The sequence below is a fragment of the Miniopterus natalensis genome, chromosome 1 (assembly GCF_054644295.1).
Source record: "Miniopterus natalensis isolate mMinNat1 chromosome 1, mMinNat1.hap1, whole genome shotgun sequence".
Lineage (NCBI taxonomy): Eukaryota > Metazoa > Chordata > Mammalia > Chiroptera > Miniopteridae > Miniopterus > Miniopterus natalensis.
The window spans coordinates 173,275,370-173,299,197 of NC_142081.1; the positions used below are offsets into that span (position 1 = coordinate 173,275,370).

At 38.9% G+C, this 23,828-nt stretch overlaps 1 protein-coding gene across 1 annotated transcript in view; it reads left to right on the forward strand.

The window, feature by feature from the left end:
* The window catches only part of SCFD2 (sec1 family domain containing 2), a 285,626-nt gene that overhangs the window by 80,192 nt on the left and 181,606 nt on the right, over positions 1-23,828 (forward strand). Inside the window, exon 5 of the mRNA XM_016207064.2 lies at positions 16,645-16,894. Coding sequence (XP_016062550.2) covers positions 16,645-16,894 — 250 coding nt within the window. The remainder of the gene's footprint in view (positions 1-16,644; positions 16,895-23,828) is intronic.

The window sequence follows — 23,828 nt, forward strand, 5'->3', positions numbered from 1 at the left end:
GAGTTTTTGGGGTTTTTTGCCAGTGCAGATTGTTTTACTTTCTTACACGCCAGCAATGAATTAAAAAGTAAGTTCATTATCATTTATATATTATTGTATCATGTGTGTGCATTATCGTAGTAAGAGGGCTTATAGCATCTAGCCTAGAATTACTCCAGGACACTATAGTTCACCTTTAATGATGCATCACCCCAAAATCTGTCTTGCTAAGAAAACATATGGCATAATTAATATTGAGACTTTTGAATAACGGGGAGAAACATTGCAAGTTACAGAAATTTGTCCCATACGGGGAGAGAACTAATCCTCTCCTCTTGGTTTTGGTAGACAGTCAATGTAAAATCTTAGCATTTGGTACTGTCTTTATCCTAGGTTACCAGGTATTTTTACATGATTTTGAAACAAAATTAAAGCCCAAATCAAGTGTCTTGGTTCACTAACCAGATTATAGGTATTGAGCAGCTCACTAAGGAGCATCGGAAATGCCTAGGAGCAGCTGACCAGCTAGATATCTTGAAATGTGGCTGCATTTTAGGAATTATTTGACCCATTATTTTTACTTTGGTCATACCAGTGTTGCTGTTCAGTATTTGATGTTCCCCATCAGTATTCAAGTTCTGCTGGATCAGTCACATGAGATAATAACCTACAAATAATTTAAACCTATGCCTTGAACATGGTAGGCAGTTGGGTAAGTCATATACACAAATAATTACACTGCAGTGGGTTAAGTTCTAGAGTGCAAGAGGATACAAAGTATTATGGGGATGCGGAGGAGGGAGCATCTATGCTTGTGATGCTGAGGGTCTGACCCACTGGGAAGACCTCACAGAGGAGGGGGCATATAAATTGGCAATTAAAGAATAAGTAAGAATTGCCAGGTAGAGAAGAGGAAGAATCAGGAATTTCAAGCAAAGGGCTTATTAGATGAAGCAGGTTAGTAAGGCTTTTCAGAGGAAGATATGATTAATAGTATAACACACTCATTTTGTTTTTTTAAAAAATATGTTTTTATTGATTTCAGAGAAAGAAAGAGAGAGGGAGAGATAGAAACATCAGTGATGAAAGAGAATCATCGATCAACCGCCCCCTACACCCCCCCTACTGGGGATCGAGCCTGCTACCTGGGCGTGTGTCCCAACTGGAAATCGAACCTTGATCTCCTGGATCATGGGTTGATGCTCAACCACTGAGCCTCACTGGGTGGGCGACACACTCAGTTTCTCACAGGGAGTAAAAACCATTGACTTAGTGTTTAATGAAATCACAGCTCTTCTGTTCCTCTTATTCACCCCACACCCCTTTTTCCCAAATCACACTGAATGCTTCATCTTGTTATGTGGACCTAGATTGCAAAGAATCCAGTGTGTGGAGGTTCCTTCTTTGTGGGCATCTTTGATATTACAGCATCCTCTGATCCTCAGAACATTTTCTGTGGTCCTTCTAGCATCTCCAAGCCAAGTATTGATTGCTGGTTACCTTGGTTGTGAATGAGCTCTATCTTGCTTCCTGTATTTATATATCACTGTTTGCATCAGAAGTAGGGAAAGTACATTGTTTATCTCAGGATGCCATAATCTCTTTTTCTCATTTTCAGAAACGTTGCTCCTTTCAATCTAGAGAATTCCTTTGTTTGTTTCAGATAATATTTTTCTAACTTCAAAATTTCTCTCTTTCTATTATGTCCCCAGTCTTCATGTCTCTGTGTACCTTCCCAAAGAGGCCTATTTCATAAGCATGAAGGAAAAGCGCATCAGGCATTACCAATACAGAACTAATGATCTCTATTCTACGAGCAGCTAGTTTGTTTCACAGGCTTGTTGGGTTTTTTTCTTTTTGTCACTAAGACAAATGAAGGAGATTGGCATATTGGCAAAGATTGGATGTCATGACTTCTAGGCCTCTTTTTTTATTTTAAACTTTTTTTTACTTTCTATGAAGAATGCATCAGATACACCAATATCATAGCAGCCATATTCACAATAGCCCAAAGGTGGAAACAACCCAAATGTCCATCGATAGATGAATAGATTTTTTAAAATGTGGTATATATCTACAACGGAATATTTCTCAGAGTAATAAAGGAAGGAAATTATGACACATGCTACAGCATGGATGAACCTTGAAGATAGTATACTAAGTGAAATAAATATATGATTCTACTTATATGAGGTACCTAGAGTAGACAAATTCATAGAGACAGAAGTAGAGTGGTGGTTGCCAAGACCTTGGGGAAGAGGTGGTGGGGAGGTACTGTTTAATGGATATAGAGTCTCAGTTTGGGAAGATTAAAAAGTTCCCGAGATGGATGATGGTGATGATTGCGTAATAGTGTGAAAGTATTTAATTCCACTGAACTGTACACTTAAAAATGGTTAAGATGGTAAGTTAATGTTATATATGTATATTTTACCACAATTTTTAAAAAGTTCAGCTGTGAAAAAGTGACTTGGAAAAAATTATTTGTGTCAGGGAGTATTATTTCAGAAACTTAATTTATTCAGTTACTTATTCAGTCAACAAATAATGAGTTCCTACTATGTGTCACAGACATTTTAAACACCAAGCATATAGAAGTGAACAAAACAGAAAATGATCCTAGACTCCCTGAGGATTCAGTGAGGTGAGACAGACAGTGAACAAATTGAGTAAGTAAAATACATCATAAGCAGATGGTGAACAGTTCTGTGGAGAAATCTAAGCAGAGAAGGGATGGGGTGAGTTGGTATTAGGGGAGAACTGTTATAATTTGTCAGGTTAGTCCCCACTGAGAAGTGGCATTTGTGTAAAGACCTGAAGCCAGTGCAGGGTCAGCCAATGGATACCTGGGGGAAAGTGCTCCAAGGAGAGGGAGCAGCGAGGAGAAAGGCCCTGAGACAGACTTAGAGTAATTAATAATAGATTTCACAGGAGGAGAGTTAAGGGGAGGACTTATCTGTGACTTCTTTCCAGCCTCCTTGCCTTTCTTTCTTCCTTTTCTCTCTAGAACTGTGGATATTTTAAATGTTCTACTTATTTATTTTTCTTTTTAAAGTATGTTTTCATTGATTTTAGAGAGATTGAGGAATGGAGAATGAGAGAGAGAAGCATCAGTGAGAGAGAAACATCCATCAGCTGCCTCCTGCACACCCCCTACTGGGGATCAAGCCCACAGCCCAGGCCTGTGCCCTGATGGGAGTCAAACCGGCAACCTCTTGGCGCGTGGGATGATGCTCAGCCAACTGAGCCACACTGACTATAATTTAATGTTATAGCCACTAAATTAGTACTTTTGATGAATTACACACAAGCAATAAAATATTTTATTAAAATATTTTAATAAGCATAAAAATCAATGTAGTTTTCAAGTAATGCAAGATGTCAGAACTTTTACAGCAAAATTACATTAATTTTGCATTTTCAATACGACAGTATATTCTACTAACTACAATTTAATGGTACCTCTGTGTCACTGTGTGGTAGCTTCCCGTGGCTGCTGTAACACATTTACTGCAGCTGGGTGACTTATTTATTTATTTATTTATTCCTTTTTATTTTATATTTAAAATTTTCAAGTCTCCCTGCCTTTCATTAAAGTTTATTACAAGGAGTATTAACTGCCCTTACTTCCAGGTGGTGTTCTCTGGGTCCTCTGGGTGGCCGTGAGGGAAGCCAGAGCCTTCTCGGGCCTGGTTGGGTGGGACCTAGGCATGCTGGTGGTGTGGCTCCCACGTGGTGGGTATGACAGAGCCGTGTGGAAGTCATCCCTGGGGAGGTCTGAAAGGTTTGGCAGGATAGGGACGGGCAGTGCAGCAGTGGTCCAGGCACTTCACTGACCAAGTGGCCAAGTCTCAGGGGTGGAGGGCAGTGGGCAGCTGAACCTTTGGAGGCACATAATGTACACCTGGTACACCGGGCCTTTTCTAAATAGAAACATAGCTTTGGAGAGGAAGGTAATAAAATAGTAATGAACATGGTAGTAAAGCAACTAGAGACTGCTCTATAGTTTGACGTGCTCATCTCATCTGTGTCGCATGAAAGCCTGAGGTATGAGCTGAGAGTCTGAGGTGAGGTATGTGGCAGAATCCCCCCTTAGTTACTGAGAGCTCGAGGCCGGGAGATGGGACGCGCCTTGCTGTAGTTCAGTGGCCGAGTGGAACGTAAAGCTCGCCCTTTCCTCCTGTCTTTCTAATGAAACGAGATCTTTACCTCCTGAATCCACACTGGTGCATTTTCACAAAGGGAGGACAAGTATCCTTCAGTTCTTTCTGTAAAGTGTGATTTGAGGACTTCCAGAAGGCTTTCTATGATGAATGACTGCCCAACTGCTACTGAACCAGAAAGTTAACCGCTAAAGAGTCATCTCACTTCCTCTTAAATTCGCTCTTTTCCTCTTTTACATTGCAGAATTCTCTTGGAAAAGTTCAGCCGTCCCACCATTTCTTTCTTTTACTATTATTATTATTATTATTTAACCTTTATTGTTGAGAGTATTACAAATGTCCCCCATTGCTCCCCTCTACCCGGTCCCCACCCCACCCCAGGCCTTCAGCACACTATTGTCTGTGTCCATGGGCTGTGCACATATGCATATAAGTTCTTTGATTAATCTCTAAGAGTAGGAATGCTCATTTACTGGTGCTAAGAAGGAACCAGTGAGTTCTGAGTACTTGGTGGGACAAGGGAGGGGTAAAGTCTGAGAAAGGGGAGTATAGACCACTAAAATCAAATATGCTGCCTTCACAGTTGTGCCTTTGGGTCCCCATTCTGGTGCTTAGGCCTTTTCCAGAGTTTGTCCAAATATCCTCTCTGGAACAGAGAGTGTTCCTGAATTGCTTCTGAGTAAGATGGCCCAGCCTGCTGAGATTCTAGTTGGGGTGCCTCTAGGAGAAAGGGCTCTGGGGCCATGTCTCAGCTCAGTGAGCCGTAGGTTTCCAAGGGGGTGTCACTGATGTGGGGAACGGTGCGTCGTTACTGAATAGAATTGGCGTGTTTCTGGTACCTCTCCCATAAGGGAGCTAGGGGCCTTGGACAGTGCAGCACCCTTCTCCTTCCTTCCTGGCAAGTGGTGTGAAGTGTGCTGAAATAGTGCTTAAGATAACGGTTCTGGTTGTCACAGACAACCTGTAAGCTGGCCTCTTGTCCTGCTGCCGCCACCGCCTTTTCCTTCCTCCTCCCCATTTAGTAGTCTTTGCTTTGCTCTATGGGTCCTGGAATTCAAATTCTATCACAGGCTTGGAAGCACAGTATCACATTCCCCATTAAGATAGCTTAGATTTATATTTTCATCTTCATGTACATTCTCTAATTTGCCAAAATGTAACTCCTTTGCTGGAGTCAGCAAAATGACATCATTTCAGTTGCCTGCTGAGAGTTGCGAAACTGTTGGTTTAGCCAGGTTAGAAAGAGCAAGCAAGGAAGGAAGGAAGGGGGGGTGCGGATGGGTTTTTAGATAATGTTTACATTCTATGGAATATTTTGTTGTGAGAGGCAGAATTTACTGAGAGTTTAAGCCAAGATTGGATTGGAGGAGCATGAATATTTGTACACAGGCTTCAGAAAGCCCAGTATTGACCTGTTTTTGTTATTTTTATTGGCTCCTTTGACAAACTGTCCTAACTTGGGGCCAACAGAACCAGAAGGAAATTTAGGTCACGGATAGTTGCGTTTTAAAAACTCCAGATTTTAGCGGCTGCTCAATCATTGTAATTGATTGATGATAACATGGCAAAGAGAGCTCTTAAATCGTTAAAGTGGCCAGATAAAGACAAATGGCTGGAGATTTTGTTGGATGCACAGTTCTCAATTCCCTATGGTATTCTGTTCTGCTCTCTGAAGAAGTAGCTTGTCCCTCATTTTATGCAGCTGGCTTGTTTACAGAAAACAGCCTCTTAAACTTGGCAGTTTTGTTTGAAGCACAGTGTAACATCATTTCCCGAGAGATGGGGGAAAAACGTTACCAAAAAAGTTTCTATCCCCCCTAAAACATGAGTGTTTTAAACTGAGCAGCCATTGAAAGTTGTTCTTTCCATCTTTCTCTGAAATCAGGGCCTTAGCCTTTACCCGTAGCCGAAGGTAAGTGTACCAGAATTAGATTATTCGATAACTCCCATAAGCTTCTTCTATCTTCCTGCTCTTGCTTTGGATACATGCTAATGTGTAATAAGAACTCTAAGTAGATAGCTCTGTTCTTCCCAGGACACAGGAAATGTGGCTGGTATAATGGCATTTTAAAAAGTTTTTACTGAAGCAAAATATAACATAGGAAAGTACAGCTCAATGAATTTTTGCTAACTGAAGACATCTGTGTAATCAGCACCCACATCAAGAAACAGAATATTACTAGCAACCCTGGAAGCCTCCCTGCTATTCCTTTCTTCCAAAGGGTAAGGACTTCTAAAAACATAGATTCGTTTTCCCTGTTTTTTTGTATTTTACATAAATGGAATCATATAATATGTTCTTTTTTAATGGATTTTTTCAACATTATATTTGTGAGATTCATCCATATTGTTGTTTTATAAAATTATAGATCATTCTCATTGCTGTATAGTATTTCATTGTGTGACTACCACAATTTTTCTCTAGTGGCATTTTTAGTTGGAGAAACAGTTTATACAATCTGTTTCACTCTGACTGAGGACTTTGCCATTTCTCAGTGCCAGGGAATCATTTACTCCACAGACAAAGAAGGCCAGCTCATTCCAGGTGCACTTTTTAGGGATAAATTTTGGGAAACATGTTTATACTTTCTGAGTAGCCTCTCTGTGTTCCTTTACCTCTTCATGTTTTATTAAATCTTCTTAATACATTCTTCCAACTTTCTTGTCTATGCCTTTATTTTACTCACTCCAGAATCCTTCCATTTATTCTGGTCCTTCTCACCACCCTGATCTTAAACATCCCCATTCCTGAAATATTTATATCCATCCTATTCTTACATTTCACTCCAATTCTGCCTCTCTGTTCTCTCCTTTGAACCACCTCCTCCTGCTCCGAAGCTCCATTGGTAAACCTTGAAATACTTTTAGGCTCTTCTCTTTCTCTCATATTCCATATCCAATTCATCAGCAACGCTTTAGCTTCAAAACATTTCCAAATGTAGCCAATTCACACTACTCCAGAGCATCTGCCTTGGTCTAGGCCCTGTCATTTCTCACATGGACTATTGAAATTGCTTCCTACCTGTCTCCATACTTCTGCCCTTGCCCCTACATAGTCTATTCTCTTCACCACAGCTTGAGTGATAGCTTCTTAAAACAAATTAAATCATACCATTTCTCATGCTTAAAGCTGGATTCAACTTGGCAAAAAAGCACATACAAATCGTTCAGCAAAGCTGAAATGTAGCCTGTAAGAAAAGGATTCATGATGGATGAGGCTGAGCAGTTAATTAGAACCACAAAGGGAAAAGAAATGCATATGTCATATAAAGGCTTTATCTTGAAGGCAGTGAAACCATGAAATAGTTTTAAGGAGATCAAATATTTGGTTTAGAATGAGATAAATCATGGCTAGAGATAATGGTAGTTGCACCCTAGGTGGTAGAGGAAGGAACAGAGAGGAGGACATGGGTATATAAAATTGTGGGTACTCAGCTTATTCGATGTGGCAGGGACAAGGGGAAGTGCAGTAGAGTCCAAGTTTCTGTCTAGGTCAACTGGAAGAAGGATGGTACCACACAACATATGAGATATTGCAGACTGAGAAGCAGATTTGGGAGTAAAAAGTCTCGATTTCACTTTTAGATCTACTGAGTTAATTTGCAGTTGAGTTCTATGAGTGGAAAAGACCAATAGGCAGCTGACTGTATGGGTAGGGAGCAAGGAGAGAAGTTGGGCTAGAGATATAGATTTATGAGTCATGTTGGTTGTTTAGATTAAAGTGAGATACCAAGGGAATCCACAGATACAGTGACTCAGAAAGGATAGTTTATTTTCCATACACACTGCAGTCTAGAAATTGTTGGGTGGTTCAGTCCAGATGCCACTCAAAATGTGGCCCACAGAGCAGCAGCACTGGGATCACATGAGAACTTGTTAGAAGTGCAGGATCTTCAGGCCCCACCCCAAACTAAAGAATCAGCATTTGAATATAACAAGAGCCCCACGTAATTTGCATGCGCATTAAATTTTAAGAAACTCTGATTTAAGGAACCAATGTTGCTTTGCCTTCCTCTCAAAGAAGAAAGTTGAAGTCATCTTACTACCACTTCATCTGCATTTTAGCCATAAAAAGGGGAAAGAGAGTAGGAAATAATGAGCTTTCTTTTTAGAATGTGACATCCTTAAATCAGTAAATATTGGTGTTTACTGTATTAGAAATTAAAACTGAGAAAAGTTTAAAATATTTATTAATTCCTTTAAAATAACAAACATGTTTACAAGCTAACGTAAATAACATACTATATTTCCAAAACAAAAAAATAAGTGAGAATGTCACTGGCTTATATTTGTGCAAATTTCTTCAATGTCTCACTGAAGAGAAAACAACTGGATTCTTGTATTTGCCTCTTCATTTAATATATGCTGCCATATGTTGTTTGGTTGAAGTATATGAAGAAAATGCAGCCTCATGCAGATACATAATTGGAATAGCGAAAGATATTTTCATAGCCTTCTCACACGTTTGCAGATAAAAGTAGCAATTTCTTAAAGGTAAGTTGTAATGTGGGATTGAAAACCATATCAGTGAGCTTTTTGTACTATTTCATATTAAAATTCACTCACTTATCTTTTATTTTGGATGGACCTTTTGCCTTTGACTAATTTTCTTACATCATACTTTGGTCATTTGAAAAATATTGGCTCACTAAGTCATGCAGATCTTCCAAATGTTGATACATTTCATTATGCAGCTAAAAAAAAAATCACATTTTTAATATCACCATTAATCTCATTAGAAAGTCTTCAAGTATAGAGAATCTGGCAAATACATGTTTTCCAAAGTTTGAATTTTTGCTTAAAAGGCAGAATTTTATCATTGTCAATAAATATATCAGTTGTTTTTCTTGAAGGAACAAGCTCACTTTGTTCATTTTCGAGAAAATGTTTGGCAAATGCTCAAGTTTTAATAATCATAATTTCTCTATCTGAAATTCTTTCAATTAACAGTGACATTGCATGAGAGAAACCATTAGTTCAGTTCACAACTCAAATAATGATGTAAGTGCTTTTCCTCTAGATAACCATTGCACTTTAGTGTATAGCAGGAGTGCTTTATTCATAGTTCCTATTTTGTTACACAGATATTAAAGAGACATTTAAGGGTTGACATTTTGAAGATTAATTTTTACTGCTTAATCAAGAGCATTCCTAAGTGAAATTGGCTTTTAAAAAACTCCAACTATGAGTACATAGCATAATGATAAAGACTACAATGCCTGTTAGCACAGTTTGCAGCCACTCTCCTTGATCTGTGTTAAGGTACCAGCAATCTTACCCCCCATTATTTTTGAACTATTAGAGTAAATGTCAGCACAGTGAAAAAGGCAAAGAATGTCTTAGTATTATTGTAAAAACAGTTTTGACCTTGTGGACGTCTTGAAAAGGGCCCTGGGATCTCGGATGTATGGACCACACTTTAAAAACCATTGTCCTGCCCACCTGGCATGGCTCAGTGGTTGAGCGTTGACCTATGATCCAGGAGGTCACAGTTTGATTTCAGGTCAGGGCACATGCCCGGGTTGCAGGCTCGATCCCCAGTAGGGGGTGTGCAGGAGGCAGCCGATCAATGACTCTCTCATCATTGATGTTTCTCTCTCGCTCTGTCTCTCTGAAATCAATAAAGATATATTTCAAAACAAAACAAAAACCATTGTTCTATATGATTATTCTGGGCCTGATGAACTGGTGTATGAGATTGCATAGTTTTGAACTAACTAGTTCAAGGCAAAACTGATAGGTAGCAAAATTTAAATTTGGTGTCTCTATGCCTTCCCTTTATGTGACATCTGTGAAGGTACTCACTGGATCCCTAGTGGTACAGATGGAAAAGGTGCCACCCAGGTACCTACACACTTGCTCTTCTTGTTCATTTAGTTATTTTACAATTATTTATGGAGCCCTACTCTGCACCACGTTCTCTGCCTGGGCTGTGGGCCCTGGTGCGGAGCTTCTCATGCCCTACTTCATACAAACTGCTTGTATTAATTTCCTATTGCTGGTATAACAAACCACCACAACCTTAGTGGCATAAGACAACATAAATTTACTATCTTACAATTGTGTAGGTCAGAAGTCCGACACTGGTCTCGCTGGACTCAAATCAAGGTGTTAGCACTGCATTTCTTCCTGGAGGCTCTAGGGGAGCATCTGTTTCCTCGTCTTTTCCAGCTTCTAGAGGCCCCCTGCATTCCTTGGCTCATGGCCCGCTTCCTCCATCTCCAAAGCCAGCAGCGTTGCTTCTTTCTGACCTTTCATCATTATATCTCCCTCTGACCACAGACTGGAAAGGTCCTCTACTTTAAGGACTCGTGTGATTAGGTTGGGTTCACCCAATAATGCAGGATAGTCTCCCATCTCAAGTTCTGTGACCTAAACTGCAGCTGCAAAGTCCCATTTGCCATATAAGGTAACATATTTATGATTCTGGGGACTAGAGTTTGGGCTTCTTTGGGGGGCCATTTTTCTGCCTAGCACACAATTTTAGTAAGTGTGCATTAAAAATTTGTTGAAGAAATAAAGGAAGGATCCTGTCCCATTGCTCATTTCTCAGAGCTTTGCTCCTCCCTCACATTAGATGTTGTTTGTTTAAGACTCAGTTGCATACCACTTCTTCCAGGATTTAGGTGTGCCTTTGTTGTGTTTCTAAAGTGAATGAATACCTCTACTAAAGCACTTATTGTTGCGTCATCACAACTATTTACTTCTACTCCCACTTCCCTGTAAGCTCTTGAATCTTGCGTCTTCCTTTATTCTTTGTATGCACACAGTATATCACGGTACCTGGCACGTAATATGTACACAATAAAGAATGCATGAAATGTTGAAGGATCTTCTTTAAGAAGGAGCTAATGAACAAAATAAACTGACAAACAAATTAGACCCAGAGACATTGAAGCATGCAACAGACTGATGTATTTCACGGTGTGGGGAGGGGGCGGAATTAACCAGAGTCTATATGCATACTTGCAAAACCCATGGACACATATAGACAGTAATGCAGTGAAAGCCTGGGGAGGGGGTGGGAGCCGGGTAGAGGGGGGCCAATGGGGGAAAAAAGGGGACATCTATAATACTTTCAGCAATAAAGATAAATTTTAAAAAGTAAATAAATGGTGAGAAAAAAAAAGAATGCATAAGTGAATCAATGTTATCCTTAGGCAAGTGACATTTTTGCATTTTGCCTGGGACATGTAAAGAAGCAGAATGGCTTGTTATGGGAATTTAAGGCCTAGTGGCAAGTCTTAATGCAAGGATGGCAAGAGATATTATGGGGTAGAAGGACCTTAGGCACTCCTTTAGGCCCCTACTGGCAGCATGCCTGGGACTGAGCAGGAGCTTGGAAGAGTTGCAGAGATGGGTTCTCCAGCAGCACTGTAGGGTGACATAGTTTCACTGAGTGTCTGCAGGCCCTGCACCATGGAGGAGCAGGTGTAAAGCCAGCCCAGCCTGCTCTGCAGCCACACAGAACATGGCCTGTTCGTTCCTCATGCCTGCAGAGGTAGCCAGCACACAGACTGACTGACTTTGCAGAGGTGTTTTAATTCAGCCCCAAAGTTAGATTTTCTAAAGATAACATGCATTTTACAGAGAGCCTTTTGTATGGAGTTACTGGGGACTTATTCAAAAATAACAGGAGCCCCAGTCTACAGAATAGTTTTGTCACCCTAGACACAGCTCTAGTCTTCCACCTCCTACCAGCAGGCCCATTTATAGCAAAATGAATAAGAAATTTAATCCCTGGTATTTTATAAAGAAGTCCTTTTTTTTCCTTTGCTTTGGTTGTGGTTTGCTCTGTGTGTGCTTTTTTAATGGCAGTGTTTAATATGTTTATGTTGCCTTTCACCTTTGACTAACTTTGTAGTTAAGTTCCAAGATGTGGTTTCACATCCCGTGTTTTCAGGCTGCTGCTCCCTCCTTTGAGACGGCTAACTTCCTATTACTAGAAGTACTTCATTCCCTTACCAATCATCTCCATCACTTCTGCTGGGGAAGAAAGGAGGCCAAGGAGCGGTGGGCGATAGTAGTTGGGGTAATAGTTAATATTTATTTGAGGCTATGTGCCAGGCACAGGGCTATGTGATTTATTTCTATTATTAAATATTTAAAACAACCTTATGAAACAACAGCTATTATTGTCTATCTTCAAATGTAAGAGAAAGTGTTTGCCCCAAAACTAGCCCTCAGAAAAAAGGGTGACCCCTTACATTTGAGTCCTTACAAAGACTGCCCCATGGTAGGGATTACTCTATTTTAAACCACAAAGTAGTTTAAGTAATTGTCCTGAATTATGAAAATTGGTGCCGCCTGGCTGGCATGGCTCAGCAGTTGAGCATCGACCTAGGATCCAGGAGACTGTGGTTCGATTCCCAGTCAGGGCACATGCCCGAGTTTTGGGCTTGATCCCCAGCAGGGGGCCTGCAGGAGGCAGCTGATCAATGACTCTCTCATCATTGATGTTTCTCTCTCTCTCTCCCTCTCCCTCCCCCTCTCTAAAGTCAATAAAGATATATTTAATAATAATAAAAAAGAAAATTGATGCCTATGGTTTGGGATTGCTTAATATTCAAGTATTTGTGGTATTATTTCCTTTTTATAGATGAGGAAACTGAGACTTGGTGAAGTTAAGTAACTTGCCCCAAGTCACACAGCTAATAAGTGTACAGCCAGGATTCAAACCCAGGCATATAATCTTACTCCCATATCCTTATTATTAATCCTCCTCAGATGCTTGCTTTCACTTTTAAGATGGTTTCAATTTAGGGAATCACTGATGTTTTCCTTCCTTCTTGTTGAGGTGTCATTCTAAGAGTTGAAATCAGAAGATGAATACCTGTCCCGTATGGAGCCATGATTTTATGGATAGCATTAGAAACTCTAGTTCACCTGTGCCAGGATGGCACAGAATTCCCTCTCTTACACCCTTGCCAGATGATCACCTGCCTCCCTTTGCCATTGATGGGAAATTTATTGCTTCCCAAATCAGCCCCTTACCTTGGCTCTGGTTGTAGGAGTTCTTCCTCATACTAAGCTGAAATTGTCTTTCTTGGCATTTTCAGACTAACAGAAAGGAGATCAAAATACACCTGTGTTTGTCTCATCTGATCTCCTCTGTACTCCCCTCCCCTCCCTCTCCCCTTCCCAAGAAAGGTTTTATTTAAGAATAGTTTTAGGTTTATAGAAAAGTTGCCAAGATAGTGCAGAGATTTTCTGTATATCTCTCAGCTTATTAACATCTTACATTACTGTGGTATATTTGTCAAAACTAAGAAACCAACATCGGTCTATTATGATTAAGTATAAACTCTAGATTTTATTCTGATCTCACTAGTTTTCCCCTAATGTCCTTTCTCTGTTCCATGGTCCCAAATTACATTAGTCATTATGTTTCCTTAGCCTCATCTGTATATGATAGTTTTTCAGCCTTTCCTTGTTTTTCATGACCTTGACAGTTTTGAAGAGTATCGGCCAAGCATTTTGTACAATGTATCTCAGTTAGGATTTATCTGATGCCTTCCATCACCAATGGTAATTAAAAAAAAAAAAAAAAAAAAATGGGGGGAAGGGGGAGAAAGTGAAAATGGAGAACTTGACAAAATTATAATTTAAAAAATCAACCACCCTCTAGTTATATCATGTCATTTTAGAGATAAAGAGAGTCTAAGAGGTTTACTGAGATTCTAAGAGGTTAAGGAACTAGATAGTGGAACAGTCAGGATTGGAACCAGGCTTTTTGAGATGGAGCCTCTTTATTTCTGCTGTATCTCATGCCTCTTTGTGACTGGTCATTTGACTTTATATTCAACTTAATAATTAACTTCTTGGATTGCATTAAGCAGATAAGAGTAAAATTTTAGAAATTGGTGTGCATAGGTATTACCTAGCCAATAGGAGACTGCTAGAGTGTGACTATTAAGGGATTTTGCTCTCTAGCAACATATCTTAGATTAACAACCTGAAAATGATGCTCTGGTGGCCAGATGTTAATGAGTGAGTCTTTTCAAATGATTACGATGATTATCCTGCCATATTTTGCTTTTTGTAACTATCTCTTAAAAAATCCTTTTGTTCTGGGGAAAGAATCATGGGTCTTTTGTAGGATAGATACTTGATATATACATTTGCTTTTAGAAGTGGGATATAAGCAATGAAGGAATCTGCTTAATGTCATCCAAGGAGTTAGTGATAGAGTAAAAGGTAAAAGAAAAAAAAATACCGCAACCCCCACAGCCCCTCTTTTAACAGGCCAACCACATGTCTCCTTTCTTTTAAATTGCGTCTGGCAGCTTGTAAAGCAAAGAAAGAGCACTTGAAGGTTCTTCTCAAGAGAATCCTGAGGCCGTGGTACAGTTCTAGGATGCCTTCAGACCTTTCCGCCGCTTTCCTTGAGAAGCGGGCGTGCTTATACTGGGTGAATCATGTCTTGTCACCACGTAACAGGAAAATCTCTGTTCCCTTCTTGCCATTTGTACTTTATTCATTCCAAAGACTTCCCATTTTATTTTGTGTGATACATTGTGAACATCCAAGATTTTTAGTGGAAATAAATGGTAACAGCTGTTTTTCATGTACCAAATAATATAATTGTGAACCTTAACCTTGAGATGATATATCCACATTTTCCCAGGTGTAGAAGTGACTTGACAAGAAAAGCTTGTTTTGGGTAGTCATCCTGGTACAGTCACTTTCCGCTGCTTGCTGCCAACTTCACTCAGAAGGAGAGAGAGTCTCCATGTCTTTATTCCAATACTCCCTTATTCACACGGCTTTTCCTCTTTAAAGCAGTTCATGTTCACCTACACACACCCTAAAGTCCATCTTCCTTTCCTGCTTTATTTTTCTCTGTTTTACCACCATCTGATATATTATATACTTTACTTCTTTGGCTTTTTAATCATCTGTTTCCCCCAATGAGAGTGTAGGCTCTATGAGAGAGCAGGGGATTTATTTTGCTCACTGCTGTATCCCCAGACCTAGAATAGTACCTGGAACATAGCAAATGCTCAGTGAACACTTCTGAATGAATAATGTGAAAATTGCAAGTTCTGATCATTTGGCCCGGGGTTGTAATATAAATACAATAGTTGAGTTTTATTTTACAGAGTTATTTTATATTAGAGGTGAAATTAAATCACATTATTTAAAATGGGGATTTATCTATTCACCAAAAAACCTCAGAATCTGTACTAGAAATGTGCATAGTGCTTTGGAATTTATGCAGTTACTGCAGTAATGCAATGCTATTTTCACATGCAAGGAATTTTGAAATTCTCTGCTAAATATCACTCAAGAAATTGGTGGAAAAGCTAAACGCAAAAATGTTTTCAAAGTGTTATGGTGAATTACTTCATACTAACCCAAAGATATCTTGAACCCCAAGTGACGTTACCCAGTCTGACCCCTTATTCTGTTCACCAGAATTAGTAGAAAATGACTTCTCATTGTTATAAAAAACAAAACAAAAACTATTTGGACTGATATTTACCAATATAGAGAATATTAAAAAAAAGTATGCCGCAAAACCTGGGGTCATTCCTTTGAAGGAGTTCCGCATTCACTTGGATATATAGGTGCTGGCATGTTTTTATTTTTTTAAATTTTTTAAATTTAAAAATATGTTTTTATTGATTTCAAAGAGATGAAGAAAGAGGGAGGGAGGGAAGGAGAAAGAGAGAGAGAGAGAGAAATATCAATGATGAGAGAGAATCATCGATTGGCTGCCTCCTGCACACCCCCTACTGGGAATTGAGCCCACAACCCAGCCATGTACCCTGACCAGGAATCAAACCATGACTTCCTGGTTCATGGATCAACACTCAACCACTAAGCCACACTGGCTGGGTGATGTATTTATTTTTATTTAAAAAAAATTTTTTTCTTGTAATCTTCACTCGATATTTTTTCCCATTGCTTTTCAGAAAGAGTGGAAGGGGAAAGAGGGAGAGAGGGGGGAGAGAGAGAGAGAAAGAGACAGACAGACAGACATTGATGTGAGAGAGAGACACACTGATTGGTCGCCTCCTGCTCGCTCACTGACCAGGGCCAGGGATTGAGCCTGCAACTGAGGTGCATGCCCTTGGCTGGAAACGAACCCAGGACCCTTCAGTCTGTGGGCCAATGCTCTGTAACCACTGAGCCAAACCTGCTAGAGCTGATGTTTTTATTTTTAATCATTTACTTTACAAACATTATTTTTATTTTAAATTTCTAGTGTCTGAAGTACTTGTGTTTTTAGTTTTAAAACTAGTGGACTCTAAGCAATATGTAAGATAATATAAAAGGGTCTACAACTTGACCAACTGTTTTATAAACTAGATCTTTCAAAACAATAACTCTAGTGTCAAATTTCTTGCAGAATTCTCTCCAGCACAAAAAACAAACAAATAAGAAGCAATCTAGGCAGTGAACATCACAGAGTTGTTTCCACCCTATCTGATGTAGTGCATGAATTACGTTTTTGTACAAGAATCACATATTTTCACGCTACCACCTTTTATTTCAGAGCATCAAGGAGTCGACAATGCCTGTTGTGTTAAATCAGCTGCTGCCCATGATTAAGCCTTCAAATCAGAGGACCAGCGATGACTACAGCCCTGAAGAGCTGTTGACCCTCCTAATATATATTTATTCTGTCACTGGAGAGTTCACAGAGGACAAAGACCTGGCTGAAACTGAAGAAAAAGTGAAGAAAGCATTGGCTCAAGTCTTTTGTGAGGAGTCTGAATTGTCACCTCTGTTGCAGAAAATCACAGGTGAGTGTTTAACAAAGCTACAGAATATAAACATCAGTGATACAGAAAACAGGTTTGAAAATAAAAGCCACTTTAGCCCTGGCCAGTGTGGATTCGTTGGTTGGAGTGCCTTCCCATCCACCGCAAGGTGGCAGGCTCAGTTCCCAATCAGGGCTCATATCCAGGTTGCAGGAGAGGCAACCAACTGATGTTTCTTTCTCACATTGGTGTTTCTCTCTCTCTCCCTTCCTATCTCTAAAATCGATAAAAAATAAAATTAAAAAGTAAGAACCATTTCAGGAGGATGCAGCCATCTTTTTTGGGATGGTGTGGGATGGATGTCACAAGGTCTGATGCGTGCTAACTAGCCTTTGGCATCAGAGGCTCTCCTTGCAGTAGTTTTTTTCCGGTTGTGGGAGTGAAATGGCCTCTAGTTGCTTGTCAGAATTCATATTCCTTAGAGCCAGAGCCTTGCTAAAATAGCAAAATACTCATAGGGCATTTAAAATATATATATATATATGTATATGTATATGTATATGTATATGTATATGTATATGTATATGTATATGTATATGTATATGTATATGTATATATTTTTTATAGAGAGGAAAGGAGAGAGATAGAGAGAGAAACATTGATGAGAACATCATTCGTCAGCTGCCTCCTGCACGCCCCCTGCTGGAGATCGAGCCCATAACCCGGGCATGTGCCCTGACCTAGAACTGAACCATGACCTCTTGGTTCCTAGGTTAATGCTCAACCACTGAGTCACATTGGCCTGACAGGGCATAATATCTTAAAGGAAAAATTAAGTGTGGTGCATCCTATTCAAAGGGTTTCTGTTGACAGAGTCTCTTTGATATTGTCATTTCAAACTTAAATGACATATTCATGTTTCATTTTGAATCTGAATTAATTGGTGGTATCGAAACTAATACCCAAACATTCCAGTAAAGTAGGCTGTTAATTTGGGATAAAATCTAACTTTTCACTTCTAGTGAGAACTGTGATATAACTCATGGTGACATTCATTTGTTTTATTCTATATCAAATTCAATATTTTTACTTATGTTTTCTGTAAAGTTTATTGCCATTAGTATGGACTGAGCCTGGGTCTGTTTGAAAGTGAGATGTTATTAAAACTTACTCACAAAACTTAAATACTTTAAAAACATACTGAGTTTCCATTCACTAATGAATGGGGGGGGGGGGGCAGTGTAGACTTCTCCATTGAAGCAGATCTTTTATCTTCCAACTTTTCCTCCTGTCCCCTGTTGTGCCTCCTGGGGAGGGGGGGGGGGCGGAGGCACATCCAGATTGCTCAGCAGCAGGCTGTGTGGTTCTCAACCTGAGTGTCCCATGCATGTGTGTTCTCCTTTGCGCCCACCGCTGACCTTTCCTATGTTTGGTTATGGAAAATAAAACCCTGATGAGATGGAAACTGAATGAAGTTTCCACAGAAATGAGCTGTTTTCTTGCTTAGTATGGAACCTGTTTGCCAACTTAAAATCTACTTAAGGAAAATGTGTGGAATTTGTTCCCATTTCATTTAAGTATACCACTATACGTGATTACATGTGTTTGGCTATAAGCGAATATTGAAGCTTTAATATGGTTTATATAGTGCTAAGAACAGTGACTTGATTCAAAGTAAAATTGAATGCTAGGATAATTTAATTGGAATTTATTCTTGAAGTGCATAATTTCAGAAACAGACAACAAAGATGGTGTGTTTTAGCTGAGGCTATTTGGGTAGCTTTTCTGTAACATTAGTATGTTACTTTATTATTTTGGGAATTGAAGTCATGCTCTAGGAGTATTCATTTAATATTTGCTTGAGGTGTTTATTGACCTAGCATTTCATTCCTTATTAGTTTCTCTATTTATGATTGCTCAGGATATTGCATTTTCTTGCCCTGAGCTGTGATTTCACATTTTAAAACACTTCTGTACATTCATCTTTATATTAGGAAAACTTGTAAGTTTAGCAGTTGAAAGTTAAAAAATGAGAATTGTTGGAAATTTTAGTATATTTTAAATTTTTAGAGACATGTTATTTTTGTAATACTGAGTATACATTTCTCCCTAGATTAACTTTGCATGTACAGCTTAAACGGGATGGATAAGATATGCTACTTAAATTTGACTCAAGTGAACTTACCATTGGAACACACAAGCATTGATCCGCCTCTGCGCACACCAAAACGACTTTATTCCTGAAGGCAGACTTTTACTTGGCCAGTTAGACACACCCTCATTAAGTATGTTGTAAAGTCAAATTTCCTGAGAAGTAGGGTTTATGTTTACAGTTAGCTCCTGAGGAGAATGTTTAATTTACATCCCATGATGAAAAGTAATAAGATCGTGTTGGGGCTGCCGTGACTGAACCTTGTAGAATAGGATGGGATACCCCAGTATTTAATGGAAGAAACAAATTGCTTTCAAATGTGCTTGTTGTGGGACCTGTCATGGAACTAGGTTAGCTTGGCTTTTTACCATGGACTTGCCCGCAGTGTTGTGCTTATGATATTCCAGTTTAGTCTTTGCTTACTTGTTATTGGGTGACAGAATTTATTTTATGCCTTGTGTACATTTTGTGGTTGGTGAACTTTGGTTAAAAAGTATTACTGAAAGTAAGCAATTAATCAATGTAAGAATTCTAATTTTTTATAAAATGCTATATAATTTTACTAATCTTAACTGTCAATAGGATCAAGAAAGCAACACTTTTTCTGCACTAAAAATTTAAGCATGTTGTCATCACCCAGCTACGTGATAGAGCCAGGATCTGAACCTCGGTGTTCTGGATCTAGAGCCCATGTCTTTAAACATGAAATTCTAAACAAGCCATGAGCTCATGTCCATAACCACTGCATTTATTATATTCCCTAACTTATGCTTGCTTACACTTACTGTTTTAACTCATGCATGCTCAACCATTCCACCATGTTCTTATTTTATGAACAGTGCATTAATATTCGATTAATATTTTAGATTTCGCTTGTGCTTTTAATCTGTCTATAATAGGTACTTATAGACGTTTTCGTATACCTTCCTATCTTTGTGCATGGACCCTCTTTGTTTCTGCATTATAAAGAAATGAAATCATCATTTCTAGTCATTGAAATCTATTGGTTGTCTAGCTTTTCTAAAATAGGACCAGCAAACTTAAATTTTTTTATTTCAATAATGTCTCTTGACAATAATTGCCTTCTGTGTAAAACTTACTTTCTTTTATATGGTAAATATGTAATTTAATTTTGACAATTTCTTTTATTTCTCCCTATTCTTCTATTTTATGGAAAGGACAATGAGAAATTGTAATTGGCAAATCAAAACAAAACTTCAGCATGGTCAATGGCAGCATACTATTTTGTTTTTAATAAATACTTTTTGGGAGAGTAGTAGGCAAAACTCTCTTTTCTACTCACACAAGATAACAAGAGTTAGATCTCTGGGTGTCAGCAATGGGAGCTGAAGAAAGAAAATTGGCGTGGCCTAAATATGCCGTTTAATGTTGTCCTTTCTCAGTCTTGCTAAGTTCAAAGACAGTATCAGTTTCCATGTATGTTAGTGTTTGCATGGCATTCACAAGAGAAAACAAAGGAAAACCATTTGAACTTTCTTCAGAGAATGAACTCAAACGCTAATTTTAAAGACCTGTATAGACTTGGAATGTCACCCTACAGGAAAGGCACACGCTCAGAGGCAGAAATCCTTGATTCCAAAGTCCTGGCTCTGCCGTGTCCTCGCAGTGTGTGTTAGCAGGCAAATCACCTGTCTGTGATAATAAACACGAGTGCCCTATTGACAACTCATGATTTTGCCAAGAATAAAGCAGTGTTGTGTGTGAGTTAATTTTTATTCCATGCAGTCTTGTTAATAGGTCATTTTTCCCATTGATGTTATCATTTTGATAGCATCTCACTGTCATTTAGGGTAGTGCTTCCCAACCTTATGCACATTGTGATGCACATAGGCAGTGAGAATGTTTGCAGAGTACACTGAGGTAAGCAGACAGGACTCTTGTGGTGACAGGCAGCCAGCCCTGGGGGCTCTGGCCACTGTAGGCCCTACACGGTTGACCTGTGAACTGAAGTGAAGCAGCAGCTCGACACACCTGGAACCTATTAGGGGCAGATCAGTGTGCTAAGATTGGTTGGTCAGAAGGCTCTGGAATCGGAAAAACAAAGACAAACAAAGCTTATGTATGGTTTATAACACCCAAAACTATTTTGGAAAAATTTCTTTTCGGTAAACAATTTTTATATTACTCATTGATTTATCTCCCTGGATTTTTATACTATCTTTAAAGAAAAGGTCAGTAGTGATTAGATCTGTTTAGTTAGGTTTAGTGTAAAGCTAGGGAATGAGTGATTCAAAGTATCTAAAAATTAGGTGGTTCAAGATAGAGGCATGATAGTGCTGTAGAAACTAATTTACATTTGTTAGGCTCTTTTACTTCCTGTTGGTAACTAGGATTATCAATTACTGTATCATCGCTTTAGGATTGCACCAGGATATGGGTAATGGAAATTTTATCAAATTAGCTTAACAAACAGGGATTTATTTTTCTCAATAGGGAGTCCAGCAGAACTCTTCCTGGCCCCTCCCTCCCTCCCTTCCTCTCTCCTTCCCTCCTTCCCTCCTTCCCTCCTTCCCTCCTTCCCTTCCTGAAGGTGTGGTTTTCTCATCATGGTCCTAAGGTGGCCACTTCTTGACATACTGTGTCCATGCTTCAGTTAAAAGGTGAGAAAGGATGAAAGTAAAAGGCATATAGTAGCAAAGTCTGCCCTTTTTATATTAGGTAAACAATAGTCTTTCTGTAAGACCTACCCAGAAGACTTGTATCATTGGCTAGAACTGGGTTTCATGACCACCTCTGGCTATAGGAGAATCTGATGGGTATTTTTAACTAGGCATATATTTTTCATGAACAAAGCCAGGATGCTACTGGAAGAAAGAAGGTGAGAATGGGCATTAGGTAAGGAACTTGTATTTGCTGCAATTATCATTATAGGCTTCCCTGACAGATGAAAATGTAAGATAAGATAATATATTGTGGAGTAATTTTACAGTTATAATATTGAAATGTCCTTTAGAAGTATATACTAAGTGACATGCTATTGTGTGCTAGTATCACAAGACATATCACAAATAGTTTCAACTTATCCATGTTTGAACCAGTCTGTTACTGAGCATGTCTGTATGCCGAGCGTTGTTCTAAGCATAGAATCCCTGGGGGCAGTGGCAGGAGAGTGTAAAGGCTCTGAGCATAGGATTTGGATGGAGTCAGGTGGACCTGGGTTCTGGTTCTGACTCAGGATCTCAATAGTTGTGTGATCTCAAGTAGGTCATTTAACTTTACTGATTTTCAGTTTTCTCATAAATAAAATGGAGATAGTAACAGTACCAAGTTCATGGGATAAAATATTCGAAGTGCTTGGTACAGATCCTGGTGCCTAATGTATCATCAGTCTGTTACCTGTGCCATCATTATTTTTCTCATTATTGCTGTTTAGTTGTTGTCATCACCATTATCATCATCAGGCAATATCTCTTCTTAAAGAGCTTGCAGTCATTTTAGAGACAAGACAAACACAGAAAACATTACAAAACATCATAATGTTATACAAAATATATTAAGCATCCAAGATGTATGAATTTGAATGCTATGATGACTTGGTATTAAATGACATCTATGAATAAAAATTTCAAGTTACTGATTTGGGTCTGACCAAATAGAATCCTGTATAGAAAAAGATTAGGGAAATATCAGGTAATACTAGCATTTATAATATCTGACAACCCTAGATAATACTGTAGTGTTCAGATTATTTTTGTATACAGTATCTGTTTTGATATGAAAAGAATATATAAGTTTGAGCCCATAAACTCACATGTCTAAGAAATATACCCCAAATCTGAGCTTAAATGAGATGTACCTATAGTGCTGAGTTCTCCTTGAGATAACTTATTCACAAATATACTGCTAGTATTTCAAACATGGTTTGGGAGAGAATATAAAATTGTTTCTAAACTTGGAAATAGTAAAGTTGCAGTTTTTACTGTGTTCACCTTTTTTTCCATGGCAGTTCCCTCCCTAGTAAACTTTTTTAGGTAAAGCCCAGGTACATTCTTGGAAGGTCTTGTAATTGCTTGGGTTTGTGATAGGTATAAGGATATATTATTATGTTTTATGGGTGGAAAGGTTCTCAATAATTATCCAGTCTATTCACTTTGCATATGAGAAAATCAGGGCCCCAAAAGTTTGGCTGACTTGTCTCAAATCACCAACCAATAGCCTGTTCAATCCAGGGATGGGACTTGAGATTGTGTTTCCTGATTCCCAGTTCAGAATTCTTTTTACTAGGTTAGTGAGTCCCAAGCTTTGGCTCATGGATCCCTGGGGAAATATAGGACTTAGAACAAAAGGTTCACTGTTCTATGTGTGCTTTAAAAATTTTTTAATATATCTTTATTGATTTCAGAGAAAGGGAGAGAAAGAGAGAAAGAAACATCAATGATGAGAGAGTCATTGATCGGCCGCCTCCTGTACTCCCCCCACTGGGGATCAAGCCCGCAATCCAGGCATGTGTCCTGACCAGGAATTGAACCAGACCTAGTGATCTCCTTTTTTGACTTATTTTAACTAAAGGGGGGGGGGGGGGGAATCACATTTGTTTAAATGTTTATCTGGCATAAGTTTACCAGTGAGGTAGCATAGGTTTTCTTTCCAAATAGATTATGTAAAGATACCATCTAAGTGGAAGTAGACTTCTCACAGAACTCTATTTATTGGACAGAAAATTCTAGGAGGCAGTTTGAGTTTAATAAAAGGAAAACATCTTAGGAAAATAAAGCCAGCCAAATAGTCTGACTCATCTCATTAGAAGAGCTTCTCACCACAAGGAACAGACACTGGGACTTAGGCACTGGCAGGAATTGTACT